Source organism: Haplochromis burtoni, unplaced genomic scaffold (assembly GCF_018398535.1).
Source record: "Haplochromis burtoni strain Fernald_Lab_line unplaced genomic scaffold, NCSU_Asbu1 Contig_62, whole genome shotgun sequence".
NCBI classification, from domain to species: domain Eukaryota; kingdom Metazoa; phylum Chordata; class Actinopteri; order Cichliformes; family Cichlidae; genus Haplochromis; species Haplochromis burtoni.
In genome coordinates, this window is record NW_024582423.1 from 1,772,009 (window position 1) to 1,788,648 (window position 16,640).

Below are 16,640 nucleotides of genomic sequence, written 5' to 3' on the forward strand. Positions count from 1 at the left end.
ATGTGCAAACACACAAACTGCACACACATACAAAGACAACACTGAAAAAGGTCCCTTTTGTCTGCTCAACACTGATGAAAAGCTACCCACTGCGAACTTCAATCACATTCGAAAATGAGTTGGAGACATGCTGTAACCCCGACAGCGTCATTAAGCCTGTCAGTCAGTCCCGCAGAGTGAAGGGAGGGTGGGAAAAACAGCCAACGGCCTTCTTCAGTGTGGTGTGTAGCCCCGAACGAGACCCGGAGGTACCAAGAGCCCCTCCTGTGCTGGATCTATGTCTGGCACTGGCATAATGAAGCTATATGATTATGGATTCTTCATCGTATGTCCATAAACCCCCAAATGCCAAACACCCAGACAAAGAAATCATGCATATTTTAATGGTGTTCATGGTAAATGATAATACACACTATCATGAGAAATGATAGCTAAACCCCATCAAATACATGTTCCCACGCATTAGAGCCCATGTGGTGCACACACACAAACACACACACAAACACGCAGTCAGAGAAACACACACTGCATAGAGCAAGATAAGCCTCCGTGTGCTGTCAGAGGCTAGTGTGTGATTGGCCTCCGCGGAGCTACTGCTTCTCTCATCATTAACTCTTCAGAGGATCACGCAACTCTAATCACGCTAAGCCTCTCCGAATGGCGATGAAGTCAAAAACGTGCCCGTGCACATATTCACAAACACCCAGCTCACACAAATGCATGCGGGCAAATGCTTTCACCGCAATCACAAAACATAGTGCACACAAACAGCTGTGTGCAGTCTGTAAAAGCAAGTCTGGTATCAAAAACAATATGAACCAATTATGGCCAATTTGCAGGAGAAATATCAAAAACTAAAATTCCCTTTTCCAGTCAAGGATGTAATTTCCTCCGAGTATGGGAACAATATGTGCACCTCACTGTTCAACGGCCTGTTTTTGTTACTCAGTTTTTACATTTTGCATTTAATTAAATAGGTAAATTACTACTACTTTAAGTTGTGTTAGCTCATTAATAATGCAGGACAGTTAAACAGTACTTTATTTACTATGAAATCAAAACTTACTGCTCTGTCCACCGTAATTAAATCTCAGGATAAATGGTCCATCAGTGTACTTGTGTGCGTCTGCATGTCTGATGAGAGCCAATCCAACCTGAGATGGACACACCTGGTCAGAAGCAAAAGCCAACTAACTCTACCGACAGCACCAGCAATAGCAACTTAGTTCTGAGTAAGGAAGCAATAAAATGAACCAGACGACTGTTTACCTCTGAGACTTCTACTGAATATGCTACACTTAAGGCTGCACATTCAAGAGATTTTTCCAAAACTGATGTGTAGCCAGCTAATTCCTGACTTGACTGTTATTTAGAGACCAAACCACGTGTGCTGCAAGGTCAAGTATAAGCAGAACCCAGAGGGCTTCATCCCCTCCTAAGATGGAGTACTTTCATTTCACGCACTTGGGGCATCGTATTTTCTCTCCATTTTATTGCTCTCTCTGATGGCTTTCCAGAAAGACACAATCCACCTCCTCATACAGAAACCGGGGCTCCCGTCCAAGAAAGCCTCTGGAAGGTCTGGATACCATGCCACAAGGACAAGAACGCTGACACTGCTGTAAGTCGGGACAAAAGCTAAAGATAAGAGTGGTGAGAGACAAAGCGACAAAGAGAACAAATCTCAGCGTATAGGAGTTGCGCGGAAGCTTGCGCCAAACCAAACTGAGGAGCTATAATCCCCCGTCTTTGGCGTGATGTCAGGGAGTCATGCAAAAAGACCATTTCCTCACTGTGCAAATATGCCGCCTCCTACATCCCTGTGTGTGCAGCAGCTATATATAATGTAAACATCAAATGCTTGTAGCTGCACTGACCTCTCTGACTCCCACGGGAGACCTCTTGTTCACGTGTAGCACAGAAACCATTTGGAAAACACACATGGACTTGTCCAAAACTCTGCCGCTAAGTCTGAATTTCACCTTATCTCTAAGGACAAACTCATCCTTTTTACAGATGGCTGAATAGCGACGTCCTATTTTTGGCTTTACTCTTTAAATACAGGAGAAAAGGAAAACACAGAGGGGAGGGAGCATTTCTTTCCAACGCAACCTGTTTCAGTGAAAGAAGAAAGGGAAACTTTTTACAGCCACAGGATTAAAACATGGATAATATTGTAAAGTTCCTCCTTGTGCTACCAAAACAGGTCTGACCCATAACGGTGCTGACACAGGACCTCTTGCGGTATCCTATAGTGTCACCAGTGGATCCTTTGAGTTGTGGGGTGGGGCTTCAGAGGTTCTGGTGTGTTTCAGCACAGCCAGAGGATGATGCTCATTCACATTGTTATCTTGGCAGTTTGGAGGCTGGGTCAGTTCATCAAACCATTCCAGAGCAGCTTGAGCATCATAGTCTCACTGGGAGAAGCCACTGCCTTCAGGAACTGCCATAGAGGAGTGGTGGTGGTGGTGGGGGGTTGGGGCGGGGGGGTTTGTAGAGTGTTTAGGTGATTGATACATGTCAAAGTATTGTTCGGATGAGTTTCCAAGCAGAATATTGCCTTTTAACAAAATCCCCTGTTCAACTCACTTGTCAGTGGCCTTATAGATTATTAGAGTTTTATAACAGTAAAATGAAATATAGAAACTCGTGTATTTATTTCATGCCATGAGGGTTCTGTCAACTTTTTGGCTGATGACAGCAGGCACTTGGTTATATTTATAAATGGCCAATCATTTTCACAGTCGCACTGACTAATCAAGGGCTAGTAATCGCTCCAGTGGGTTTAGCTGGGCCACTGCCCAGAAGAGATTGTTGGTCTACACCACTGACTGTGCCTAACCTCGAGCCTCTACCGCTAATGACCAATTAGCATGTATCCTTTTCTGCATATTGACGCAAGGCAAATGGTATCAGCTCAGAATGCCTGTTAAAGGGGCTGAAAACAAGCACCGCCAACAGAATCGTATGCATCAAATGTCCGCTCCAGAGGACATCTTCTAAATGCAAACGTGCACAGATCTGTTGATCTGCCAGTGTGTAGGTAGAGGGTGGCTGTGGAGGGAGTTTCCTTGGATTTGTAGCTCTCCCTTGTCACAACAATGTCTTTTTACCCCAGGGCTGCTGACATGATTCATGAGCCAGACTTGATGTGGTGTTGGTGTGCAGGCCAGATAAAACTAATATAGGTTTCTGTGCTGGAGTGTGCTTTACAAGTTACTGTAGCTAAGCAGCCATTTCACACTGCTGAACTAGAAATAGGTCTTACTGTAGCTAAATCAACCCAGCCCACCCATCACCAGCCTTCAATGCAGACGGTATTACACAGCGCACACATAATTTTACACACACGTTCAATAAAGACACACACACACATATTCCTGCTCTGCTTCTCTCCTTTTCCCCCTTTCCTCACTCTCTGTGTTTCTTTATTCCTTTCATAGCTACTTTCAGTGGACCTCCACCTGTCCTTTTGCCCCCACCCTTTTCCAAGTACCTCTCTTTCCTTTGCTCCTTCTCCTTCATTAAAATGGACTTCCTAAAGCCTCCATTCGTCTTGCTGACAGCTCCACTATCGATTGGGCCGGAGAAAGGGATGCAGTTCCAGAGCTTTAAATGGCTCTCTGGCCAGCCTGGATGAGGGCTGGGCTGGACTAGGGCCGGAGGGAAGGAGGAGGAGGGAGTGCCAGGTTTAAGTGGGAGGTCTGTCCAGAATCTAGAGCGTGACACATTTCTGGTCACCGGTGAAGAACACTAAGATTGACCCGATGGCATTTAGCCGAATTTACATGAGAATGACTCACCGAATGTGTAATAAGGATTACACCGATGTGACGAGATAATGAATTAATCCCTGACTAAAAGACAACACATTATCCAGGCTGCCTGGACCACTTGAAATCTCCCCAGAAAGCAAGCACTATAGTGGGAGTATTCAAAATATTGGTAAGGAGAGCTAGGAGTTTTTCCGTTGGGTACTCCAGCATCCAATTTATTTCAATCAAAGCCATGTAGATTAATGGTGCACTGGCTGGCACCTTTAATCAGGCTTCATCCCTTATTGTTACACATTTTCTAAGGGAAGATGAGTTGGCACCTTCCATCTTCATCCCTCTTGCCGTGCGACATCAAATCTCTCTGCACAGATTAATGAGCGGACATTTGATTTTCCCAATGATTAAAATTTCTACGGCGTACTCAGTGTCCTGAGGCGCAGCGGAAACTGCAAGGAGCACGATGGATTGTCTCCAGAGTGTCTGACGATCGCTATCTGCGTATGTCAGTGATGATCATAAAGTGCATCACAACAGCATGTCAGGAAACACTGCTTATTTGTTATTTAATCACTCGCCACTGATTGGAGCAGCAAGGGATGAAAAGATAGACAAGGTTTGTTGTTTAAGACAAATTGCTCAACTTCCCAATTCTGCGAAGTTCAATCCACACAAGGAACTATAGAGTTTAAGTCTTGTTAGAGTAGCATTAGAGACAGGGATTGTGATGCTTCTGCACTGATTCTTTAACCAGTAAATCAAAGAGACCATGCAACATCCAGATTTGCTGTCAATTTAAAAAAGCCAAGCCCATGATAGCAAATAATCCTGCAACACTGCACTGTCTCTGCTCTTTCTAAAGGCAATGCTCACAGAGAATATAGCGATATGGTGTGTGAGTCTATAAAAGCAGACATAGAGAAGGAAAGAAAATTACACGAAGATGGGGGGAAATGGAAGAGAAGAAACGAAAAGAAGTGGAGGTGATGTGGAAGGGTAGAGGAAAGGAGAAATGGAGCACGGGGCACTGAGGAAGGAAAGAGGGAGGAGGCGGCAGGGAGCACTAGTCGATATAACGGCAGTCATTCATCTCTCTGACAGCCTTCCAAATGCTCCACTGGGGGAGACACAACACTGCGTCACCTCGAATGCAGCAAATGCACAGTACAAATACACACGCCTGCATACGTGTGCATACATACACATGGTGATGATGCCTGGACTCTGGTGTGCATGAAAGTCCATGTTCTGGGTCAGTAGTGTGTTAGGGGACAAATCAGTACACACACCATAATACTGGAACAGTATAAAGGTGGAAACCATCATTCCCCCCCCCGATCTTAAATTGTGCTTCATGTTTGTTTGCACACTGAAAAGCTCCAAGACTAACATGCACATGAACAGGACATGACACACTTACATCACACTAGAATATGGGAGCACAGATGTGTGCTGAAAATAAAGCACACACATGCAATCCTTGTTCCTCGGCTCTGGTCACGGCCCATTGGCTGATGCCTGCCGTCCATCTCTCATGATTCATGGCTAAGCGAGCGGCTGCAGAGCAGTTCTAAACCAGTGGGCCGAGGAGAGCCTGTGTGTCATTAAGGCAAAGCGAGCAGGACATGCTGCACTACAGCCAGCTCTGTGCCTCAGCACAGCACAGCAGGAGGTGAGGAACCAAATACTTCTGTGCAAGGTAGTATTGCTCATAGTGGTTTTAATATCAACAGTTGAGTGCCCTCACAAAGCCACCTTCCCCTGTGAAGCGTGCACTGTAAGAAACAGGTGTGCTGTCTTTTATTTAGTTAGACAGCAATCTCTTCCTGCCCCCACCCAGCATTTCTGCTAAATTAACCCCTCTAATCATCCCCAAACCCTTTTTAATCAACAAAGCAGTGAAGGTTACAGAAAAAAGACAAGGGTGCCAAGCTGCCCCCCTCCCCTTCCATCCTCTATTAGCGTGGGCCCCAAGACGAGTGGTGGAGGCACACGTCCATACACTAATGACTCCTTAATGATCCCCTCCTCTGCTGGAGTGCTGACAAACACTGACAAACCCAGACCCTGACAAGAGGAACACCCACACTTAGTCCTCTGCCTCACCCCTTATTTAGAGGCTCATCTCTCAGCCCTCAGCCTCATTATACCAGCTAGGGTCCAGCAGGATCCATACAGCCCCAAACAAGCAGCAAGATAAACACCCATGACGAAACAGTCCGTGTCACTTTCAGCGTGAGGGGCAAATTCCTTGCAGCAGAAGGGAAGAAGAGCTTAGATGAACAAAGCCAGAATTAAAAGGAGAATGGTGGTGGAAGATGAAGTAGTAGTGTGGGGGCCTATGGAAAAAAAGGACAAAAAAAACCAAACATTGTTTGTATCCTTCTCTGATTGTGATTTCCATTTCAGTTTGGGGTTGGGGGAGTCAGCAGTGGAGACTCTTTTTAACATCACACAAAACATAATTATCGAGTGCACCACTGCCAGCCCGCCTCAGTTTCTCCTAAATACTCACAGCCCAAATTAGGGGTTACCTCCTTCTAGTTAAACCTACTATTTAAGATGAAAACGTCACAGACAAACAGAAGAGGCGGCAAACAGGAGTATTGAGAGGAAAGACCTAGTTTAACAGCTTTGTTTCACAATGACAGAGAGAGCCTTTGTTAAATATGGTTACTGGCAGGCCTTGGAAAAAGCCAGGTGTGGAAACTGGGACAAAACAAAAGTTGGAAACGACACAGACACAGCTACAAAGACTAGCAAGTTAGCTTATGTTTTATCTGTTCTGCATATATCTGACAGCTTAAATTCTGCTTAAGGTTATTTCCAAAAAGCAGTGAGCTAAAGAAAAACACTAACTTCACGCTAGCCAATGACCTCACTGGTTTGGACTGCAGCTCCTGTTCCCATTCGTGGATGACAGAGCATTTATTCTTTGAGCCTTTACCCCGCCTCTGCTGTCTTTTCTGTTTTGTTTGCTCTTTTCCAGTTCTTCATCATTTCAGATTCATAAGCTGAGCTATTATTGCCACACTGGTCAGCCGAAAGCAGGGATCTAACAGGATGCCTGACTTTTCTGCTGAACTGTGCCATAAAGAGCCACAACAGAGATTTTCCACTGTTATTAGAAGATGAAAAGACATCTTAGGCCTGGCGTCTTTACTGACATTACAGAATCCAGGTACTGTACTGCCTCTTGAGTTATAGACAAGCCTCATATGGGATCCCTGTTTTCTGTCTGTCGCTGCTCCTTCATCACAGACAGGAAACTGTGCACCATGTTGCAGAGAACAGTAGCTACTGTGGCACAGCTTTGATTTATGTCTACTACTGTCAGTTGTGTTATTAGTACCACTATTAGCACACATACGCGATGAGGTATATGTTACCTTGTCACAAACGTTAAGCCATATAACCTCTTTACGTGATTACGAGTTTACCCATGTTCATAACAACTTATTGAATTTTTGCATGTGGTAGCTATAACTTCTGTTTGTTAGACTACTCATGAGAGTTATAGAACCATAGTAACAATGCTACTGACGCATTCTCCAAAAAAGATATTTTATTTCAAGGCAAAAATAAAAGTGAACAAGTATAACTGTAATGAAAATGATGAGTTATTAATTTCTCATTGTACAAAGAACCAATAAGGCTAAGAATAGTAACCATTAAAGTCCACTTTTAGCTCCCCCCCTGTACCATATCTGGCTACATTTGATTTTTTGAGTTGTTTGACTTCTCCTAATGATATCACCACATGCTCAGATGTCAGTAATTAACTTAATGAGTGCAATCTTACTATAATCTGTATCCATAACGACTTAAGAATGCAATGTTTTGGATATAACCCTTGTACTCTGATTAGCTTGGGCGAGCATCCCACTATGGGAACCTTTCTGGGAGCCCTAATTAGCAGCTCAAATACACCAGCCATGACTGACTGGCACTTGTGACACCAATGCAGGAAGAGTTGGGATTCCCCTACTATATATTAAGCTGACTAACAGTCAGTTCCTTGTTTCTATAGCAAAGACACTGGCTATTAGATTTTCACTACCTAACTATCCATAAGTTTTATTTATATAGCATTCATTTGAAATCTTTCTACGGGGAAAATACTGATTCCTGGATTATCTCCAGTTACACTTGATAGAGGAGGGTCCTCATCCTAAAAAGAGCCTGCATTAAGGCTTGGGTGCACTGGGGTCAGTGACCCAATCCTTAAGTGGACATCTTACTTAAAAACACTAGAGGACAGGCCCAGCATGCAGCTATGCATGTTGTTTGAGAGAAACTCGCTTTAAGTGTGTGGACAAGGTTGCCAGGTCCCTGGTGGAATGTTCACACAGGCCATCAGGACACTAAAGACTTCCTCTACAATACACTATTTTTTATTTAGTAGAAATAATTCTGTATAGACACAAGTTATCCCATGTGTGGTTTTGACAAAAGAAACAAAACAAAATCCACAGTGCACAGACTGGACACTGACGACTATGTGAACAACAGTGAGAAAGAGGAAAGGGCAGCGAGCTGCATGTGTAAACACAAGCTTATGCTTTCTGTGAAAAATGCAGGATTAGGCTGCATGCTGACCTTGATTTTCCTGAGGGTAACTGCATGTATGTTTGATACACAGAAAGTACATGAATCTCCGCTATGTGCTGAGCTGTTGCCTTAGCCTTCTCAAAAAAGGTCCTGCAAAAATGACAGCAAACGTCCCACAGAGCACTGAAAAGGACAGGTTTTGATTCTTAGCACCAGCCCAAAAACACATACCAATTACTTTTATAAAGCATCCTAGTTAATGACGCTCTGTTATTGATACTTAGAGGTAGAGTAAGTAGTTGTTACAGGGTATTTAACAGGAAAAAATAATATTCTATTCATAAATAAGCATTGAAAAGTGTGTAATTATATCTGCCAACAAATTGATGCTTTCTCAAAAATTTAGAACTAATACATTAAAAATACATAGCAGTGGTGGAACCGCAGTGTTGCCCAGCAAACTTGTATTCGTGGACTGAGATGGAAATTGCTGTTTTACCTAATTGGGTTTTATGTATGTAGCTAGAGACCAGCCATACAGAGAGAACACCTTATGAGTTACTTTGAATTTAAAAATCACAAAAAGCACTGTCAGACATTTGTACTTGTATATTTTCATGATCGTTTCTCATGATGTCGTTCTCTTGCACTTCTTCATCTGCCTCCTCCACCACTGCTCTCTCTCATCCCTAATTACCACCTCATCTTCCTCATCTTCACCTCAGCCTCATCTCCTGAATTGAAGTTTATTTATTTCCAATATTGCCGCAATTACTTATTGTCAGCAGACTAGACCGGTGACCCTCCCATCTCCAAACAGCTGACAACTCGCTGGCTAAACAACAACAATAACTGGTTATAAGCAAACAGCATACCAGCTAACATCAGGTCTGAGTGTCCTAAAAATCACACATTTTCACATCGTATGAGAGTTTATACACTAAACTCATGATTTAGTCATAACTAACTAATGGCTTATGGACACTATCAGGCCTTGCTAGATAGCTTATGTAGCTTGTGAAAGTCACTATTTTCCCAGGCCAGCAGCACTGATACCTGCTGAAAGGCTTCCCTAATACCTTTAGCACAGATGCTGATAGGTTTCCGTGATGAAGAAGAAGAGGTTTCTGAGTAGAGTTGTGTTAGTCTAATATATAGGAGGAGTCATTCCTGACATAGCTATCACTAATGCCAGCTAATCAGGGCCGGTATAATCGGATTTGGGCTTCTGATGTCACCCAGGACCAGTTCCCATGGTGAGACAGAAAACAAATACTATGGAAAAGAAAAACCTCCAGGAGCTGCAATGACCTGAATTTGATTTTGAATCTAAGAGTGCTATCAAACGTAGGAAAAAGAGGATATAAACACATGCATGTCCATATTAGATCCAAACCTTAGGCTTAACGCAATCAAAACCCACATCCAACATTAACTCAGTTCCATTGTCCGCAACATTTTTTTTCCTAAATGAACCATTTCACCAGATGATTTCATTATTGTCTCCAGGAAATTTACTAAACAATTCAAGTTGTTACAAGTCACCAATGGCACAAATTCCCAATGTTCCCTGAGAATCTATGCATCATCTCCTGCTTGAGTGCCTTCATAAAACCCTTAGACTGCAGGCCAGACACTGGAAATCCAGGCAGCAACAACATCCTTCCTCAGGCCTCTAGGAAGTGACCTCAGCTTCAGAAAGGCCAGATAAAAAAATCCACATCAGGAACAAAAACACCAGGCTGACTGTAATGAGCTCTCCACTCGGCTCCAGTGTGTTCTGTGGGAGACCAGGTGGTGTGACACACATATGACTCTGATTAAGGGGCCTTTAGATGAACAAGAGGACAAGGGGGGCAAGTAGGGCGGGCTGTGCAGGGGGCAATCGAGACCTTGCGCATATGAGGCAACGATTAATGCTGTTCAATGACCTCCAATAGACCCAAAGATGTTCCTGCAGACATGAGTGGTCAGTTTCCCACTTGTGTTTCACATATAAAAGCACTGTTTCTGCACTGTTTTCTTTTAAGAAGCGACAGTGAAGTGACAGCACAGGCCTTAGTGGCAGATAGTCTGATATACTTCTCTGCAGTCTTTAGATGTCACTACAAACTCTGGCCAGAAGAACTATCTCATGTCTATATCTCATATAATCAAAACATTTCTTTTTAGCAGAACAGTCAAATAGCTGAGAGCAGTCAGCGCCTTACATGTGTTGCCTGTATCCCTCACTAACATCAAATAACAGAGAGGTTTCACTCTGGCGTCTGTAGGCTTATAATCTGACTTGTGCTCTGCACATGTCCTCAGAATGTGAGAGTGAAAGATGTCAAGGGCACCTCTGGCCTCATTTTCAACAGTTAGTTTCATCCTGGCGCATTGTGCCACGTCTGGCTGGACCGTTTAAATGTCTCCTGATATCAGGCAGCATAAACAAGCAGGCCTGCCTGTTGGGAAGGATAAGGAATGAAGGGGAAACAGAGGCCATTCTTCTGCATGTGCGACAGGAATTGTGTTGGAACAAGCACCTGTCAACCCCCACCAATGACCGCAGAGAGAGGGAGAGAGAAGCAGATGACAGAGCAAGGAGAGAAAGAGGGCACCAATTGAAAGAAAAGTGGATCAGTCTGTCCAACTTTTTTCCTCCCTCTCCTTCATGTTCTTCTCTCCTTCCAACTCCTCCTTTCTCTCGCTGCCTCAAACAACTTAATCTCTCTAAATTACATTCCAAAGCAGGCATATGCTCCAAAGTCCCAGACTTACTGCTTCACAAACCAGATACACATCTACATAATATCTGCATAAATACTTTGCATTGATAATAAGGAGAAACAGCTGCCAAGGCTATCCTACTGCCCTTTATTACAACTTCCTCATTCTTCGTCCTCCGCCATCACCTTCACTTGTTCTCTGCATTAACTCGACGCCAGTTTTTTCTTTTTTTTAAATAGACAAAGCGGAGCAGCATCTCTGTGACCTTCAGCCTCCACCTTCAAGTACCCTCTAAAAGACAGAGCTGAAGAATGCTAGGCACAGCACAATTTCACACCTACAACATGATAAGAGACTCAGGGAGAGAGAAAAAGGGAAAGAATGGTAGTAACATCAATTTATCGCCCTCTGAGATGACAGCTATTCCGCTCTATCCGTTTCAAGACTGCTGCAATTTGTGCGTTTCTTACCTCTCTGTCCTTTAACTTCATGGCCAGAACCAGCTGGTTGCGATGGTTGGTCAGCGCTTCACGGTAGTTCCCCTTGGAGAAGAATGCCGAGCCCAGATTCCCGTGAGCACGGCATTCCCCTGTTTGGTCACCTGAAGAGGGAAAACCACAAGGGATGAGAATGAAATTTCAAGAGTTAACAAATAAAATTTACAGTAAAGCTCGGAGGATTGCAAACCAGTCGGTGATTATTTCACATCATTCCACTGTCACTGTCAAACAGGGACGTGATGAACCACATCTATGCCACTGACATGCCATCGCACCCTTAAAAGGGAAAGTGCCGTTATAACCCGTTATAAGTTCTCCACAGTAGAGTGCCTTTTCTGACAGCTGGTAGTGTTGATCTCAATGCTCCAGAGGGTGAAAGGGGAAAGCCTTATTATTTCTTCCTGACAGAGAGGCCCCACAGACAGGGCCAAAGTAAAGCACAAGTCTCTGTGCTCTACCTGAGAACCACAGCTCCTTATCTGCAGCTGTGCTGCCCAGTCATGTGTCAAACTGTGTGGGGGTAAAAAGAGTGGAGCCAGTCTGTGCTACTCCCTGTTTTCATTTTTTCTATCTTCCCTTCAGAAGTTTTTTCCCTTTCCTTTCCTGTCTTTCTCACCTTTTCATATATTAATCCCAAACGGGCAAATCCATACTTACTGCAGGCATTATTTATTTTTGAGCAAACAAAATAGAAAATTCCCAGCAGCGACTGGAATTTGACCATTTTAGTGGAATATATTCAGATGGAAAGATACACAAAAGAGACAAAAAAGAAATAAACTTCACTGGAAGGTCACACTAACAACTTTTATACTGGAACTCATCACGATACACAAGAATTAGTCTAAAGTATTTGCTACATTGAACATGTACAGACTGCTTTGTAGAGTGCACGTGCCTGTTATGCGTTACCGGGCAAAACAAGCTCTTCAGTTTTTTGTTTTGTTCTGAACCTCGAATTTTTGAACTGTGTTTGTGTGACATGGGTACGTTAAATGGACTGGTACTTATACGGCGCCTTCCTTCTCAGCTGAGTACTTAAAGTGCTTTCTCCTGCAAGTCTTATTCACCCAATCACACACACATTCATACGACGCTTTTATCTTTGCCTGAGCACTTTCTAACATTCGCATGCACGCACACACACGCGCACACACGTGCACACACGCTCCGATGGATGCATCAAGAGCAACTCAGGTATGAAAGTAAGCAGAGACGCAGTACATGAGTTATGTAAGGCTGGAGTTGAGGACAAGAATGCGTTTTGATTAGGGCTAGCATTAGCATGCTGTAATGCTTACAGTGATATCTATGTGGCTAAACATACTGACAAGGTGATCGCTAACAGCCAAAGCTTAATGCTCAAACACTGTTCAGACTGTCCTCGTGCTTACATCTACTTTAAGCACAAAATATACTGCAGCTAATGGGATCATTTTATTTGGTCACAAACTAAAGAAACAAACAAATTAGATCAAATCTTTCGTAATTTCACAATGGCACAAATAACAAAGTTAGAAGATTACATAAAACCACAGTGTTCATTCTCATTAATAACCACCCAACAGCTGCTGACTGACTGACAGACACTGTCATCACCAGTCCAAAATACTGTATGATGACTGATCACAAAGATTTCACTCATTTATTAGCTATTTACATAATTTAACAAGAAAAAATGACAAAGGTCTTATGAGGATCTGAGCATTTTCTCTCTATTATTTATAGTTCAAGATTGTTTCATTTTAAACAATAGGGCACAATAATGAAATGCCACACTCTGGGAACTTTTGTGTCTAAGCAATCTATATTAACCTATATTATCTGCATCCAGTCACCCCGAGTCAGGGGTCTTACCTAAGGTTTTGGCCACTTCCAAGTCCTGCTGCATGTAGCTCGTGCTCTTCTCTGTGTTGCCCAGGGACCAGTGAGCGCTGCTGAGGGCAGAGAAGACGGAGCCGCGTAGCTTGAGGCTGCATGTGCCGATCTTCAGTGCGGCTTCTAGCACCACAACAGAGGCCGTGTGGTGGCATGCTGTCAGCAGCTCCTGGCCGATCACAGAAACCACCACAAATGGACTTTTGTCCAGCTTCATCTTTTGCAGCTGCTGATAGGTGGGCTCGAGAGACTCTGTGCAGGAGAGACACAAGCAAGCCAAGATTAGAAACAGACTACAGATTATTCCAATGGAGAAACTTGTTCTGACACTCTGATGGGCACCGATATCTGACACTGACTGCAATAACTGTTACGTGTTTAACGTCTCCGACAAAGGTGACTGTTGTCTGAATTTAGATTCTACTTTTCCTCCAGTAACAGTTGTGTTTTGTCTGCCTCAGTAAGCATAGCCTGCAGCCTGACTGACTGCTTTCACTGACAATTTAACAATAACTCAATATACGAGCCATTTTTCTGTTCTTCCACTCTGACTGGAGTGATCAGAGGCAATTTCCAACAGTTCTGTGTAGAAATAGCAACAGTTTAGACCACTGGGGGCAACTGTCTTTACAAATCACAGAGCAAAACCAAATTTGTGCCTTTTCCTTCAGCTAGTACGGATATTTGAGGGAATTTAAGGGAATGACGCACGATGAGTAGGTTTTGAGACAGTTTTAAGAGTGATGGGGAAACGACTGCAGCTGAAGCATAGCAACAGCATCGGTGGAGAAATGGAGAGCAAAGGAGATGCAGAAAGGTGACCTCCGAAGAGGCTGAAAATACACACAATGACATAAATCAATGGTGGGCCACGTGGGATTTGGGATTCAAAGGCCCCTCCAGACTTGCAAAGTCCTCCGGCAGATATGAGCATCAAACCACATGAAGGGTGAGTAAGGGAGGCTTACCCAGTTATCTATTTTTTCTGCCGTCTACTGATGCATTAGCGTTCTTCTGTGTTTAAGTACGCATTTGAATTCATCAGAGTAAATTCACACGGCCCTGTATTTGCAAATGTCCCGAGGAGAATTGCTACTAATCAGGGCAAAGCGCTTCACAGAAGTCCGTGCCTGTACAAACGGGTACGCGTGACCAGATGTGTAGTCTACAATTCGTCGTAACTCAGTCTGAGAAACATCCACAGATGCTAATTCACCTAGACACACACACACGCACAATATGAGATGCATCCTCACACAAGCACTCAAAAGCATAACTGATGATGCTCTTTCAAGAGTGTCGCTTCTGTTCCAGGACTTGGCAGAGTGTCGTGCTTATGGAGACAGTGCGTGCATATAATATCCATTCATAGCTTGTAATTGCTGTCGGAGTGACATCAAGAGCTGACTCATAAATCAAACACTGAGAGAATGCTTTTTAAAAAAGGTGTCATGGCTGCTGCATTCATTCGTTAAACAGGTAGTTATGACAACATCTGACTGTATTGTTTCACACACATACACTGGCTTACAAACAAACGCTTAAGAGAATAGAGTCGTGGGCCAAGAGAGTGCTGTGAAAAAAGGGCTGAGAAAGACCCCGTTCTGATTTCTGATTCTTTTGCATATTTGTCACAAGTAATTGTTTCAGATGATGACATTAGTTTTATTATTGTACAGATAACAACTGTAATTTTTTTTTTTTTTAAATGCAGTTTTTAGATGATTATTTCATTGGTTAGGTAAAACACCTATCTAATAACGGGTTGTGCCACCCCTGGCAGCAAGAACGGAGGTCAAGTGTTTGCAATAACTGGTGATTCTTTAAGTGTGGATTTTGAATAGACCACTCCAAAACCTTCATTTTGTTCGTTTTGAGCCATTCAGAGGTGGACTTGCTGGTGTGTTTTGGATCATTGTCCTGTCACAGAACCAAGGTCTGCTGGAGTTTCAGGGCACAAATCGATGACATTTTCCTTCAGGATTTTCTGGTAGAGAGCAGAATTCACTGTTAGAGCAAGTCGTCCAGGTCCTGAAGCAGCAAAGCAGCCCCAGACCATCACACTACCACCACCAGTGTTGGTCAAGTTACTTGAAAAAAGTAATCTGTAACTACTTACTGATTACTTCCCCCAAAAAGTAATCCCGTTACTTTACTGATTACTCATTTTCAAAAGTAATTAATTACTTAGTTACTTAGTTACTTTTTAAAAACACGATTTACAACCTGAAGAGGTGATAAAGCGATAGAGCTTTCAGCCCAATTCTACCTTTTCTGCATAATCCATCATACAAAATGTAATCAAATGGAAAATTATCTTTTTTTTAACTTGTTTTATCAGTTTTAATCTTTTAACTTTATGCATCAAGCAAAAATTTTATTATATGCAACATTCTCTGACTTGAATAAATTAGTTTAACATTTAAACCTATTTTCTGCACATTCCAGCACATAAAATAAAATATTTTTTGTGTTTACACTCAGTCTTTCAAATAGATGCAAGTAAAACACAGCAGAAAATAAATAAAGTCAAAGACTAGCGGTCCTTTTGCTCTATTTTCACCTGTAAAGCAGGAGTAGGTAGGCGGAGGTTTACCCTGGTGCAGGTGTCGCTGCGGTCAGTGAAGAATCCGCGAGTTTCTCTGTGAATTTCCCATTACGTCGTTGCGCACTCGGTGCTTGTTTAGGGGTTTTTTCGCTGTAAAAAGAAGTTTTCTTCCCACGCACAACGGACACTAATGTTTTTGTCACTTTTTATGGAATCAAACTCAAAGTAAGGTCAGTACTTCCACGCTTTAAACGCTGCACGCTAGAGCAGGGCGATATGGCCAAAAATATTTATCACGATATATATTTGAAAATTTGCGATAACGATATAACCGACGATATAATTGATGCGAGACAAAATACAACTCCACAACATTACTAGCGCAAAAAGACAACCTTCCATTTATTTTCACTTAAACAAGAAGCTGGTTTTTATGTACATTAAAGCTTTATAAAAATGTAACAGTGCAAATGCAAATTCCTTGCTGAAAGTTTAACCAAAAGGCATTTCCAGTAGAAATGGGCTGACATATCCTGAGCATAACCATGTATAATATCCACTGAAGTTAAAAAGAGGTGCTTTGCAACATTAAACTGCAGTGTGCAGTACGTATTTTTCGGACCATAAGGTGCACGGGATTATAAGGCACATTAAGCGAAACAAAGCAGTCAGATAAAT

General features: G+C 42.9%; 1 protein-coding gene across 4 annotated transcripts in view; it reads right to left on the reverse strand.

Moving 5' to 3' along the window:
• The window catches only part of LOC102289064 (tetratricopeptide repeat protein 28), a 196,185-nt gene that overhangs the window by 62,915 nt on the left and 116,630 nt on the right, over positions 1 to 16,640 (reverse strand). For 3 of the 4 annotated variants that reach the window (XM_014333713.2, XM_014333712.2, XM_005922728.3), the window contains 2 exons: positions 13,394 to 13,666; positions 11,507 to 11,637 (listed from right to left, as the gene is read on the reverse strand). In XM_014333713.2, the coding sequence (XP_014189199.1) occupies positions 11,507 to 11,637; positions 13,394 to 13,666 (404 nt within the window). Of the gene's footprint in view, positions 1 to 3,496; positions 6,032 to 11,506; positions 11,638 to 13,393; positions 13,667 to 16,640 lie in introns of those variants that run through there. The other variant, XM_042221196.1, reaches the window with a different exon arrangement.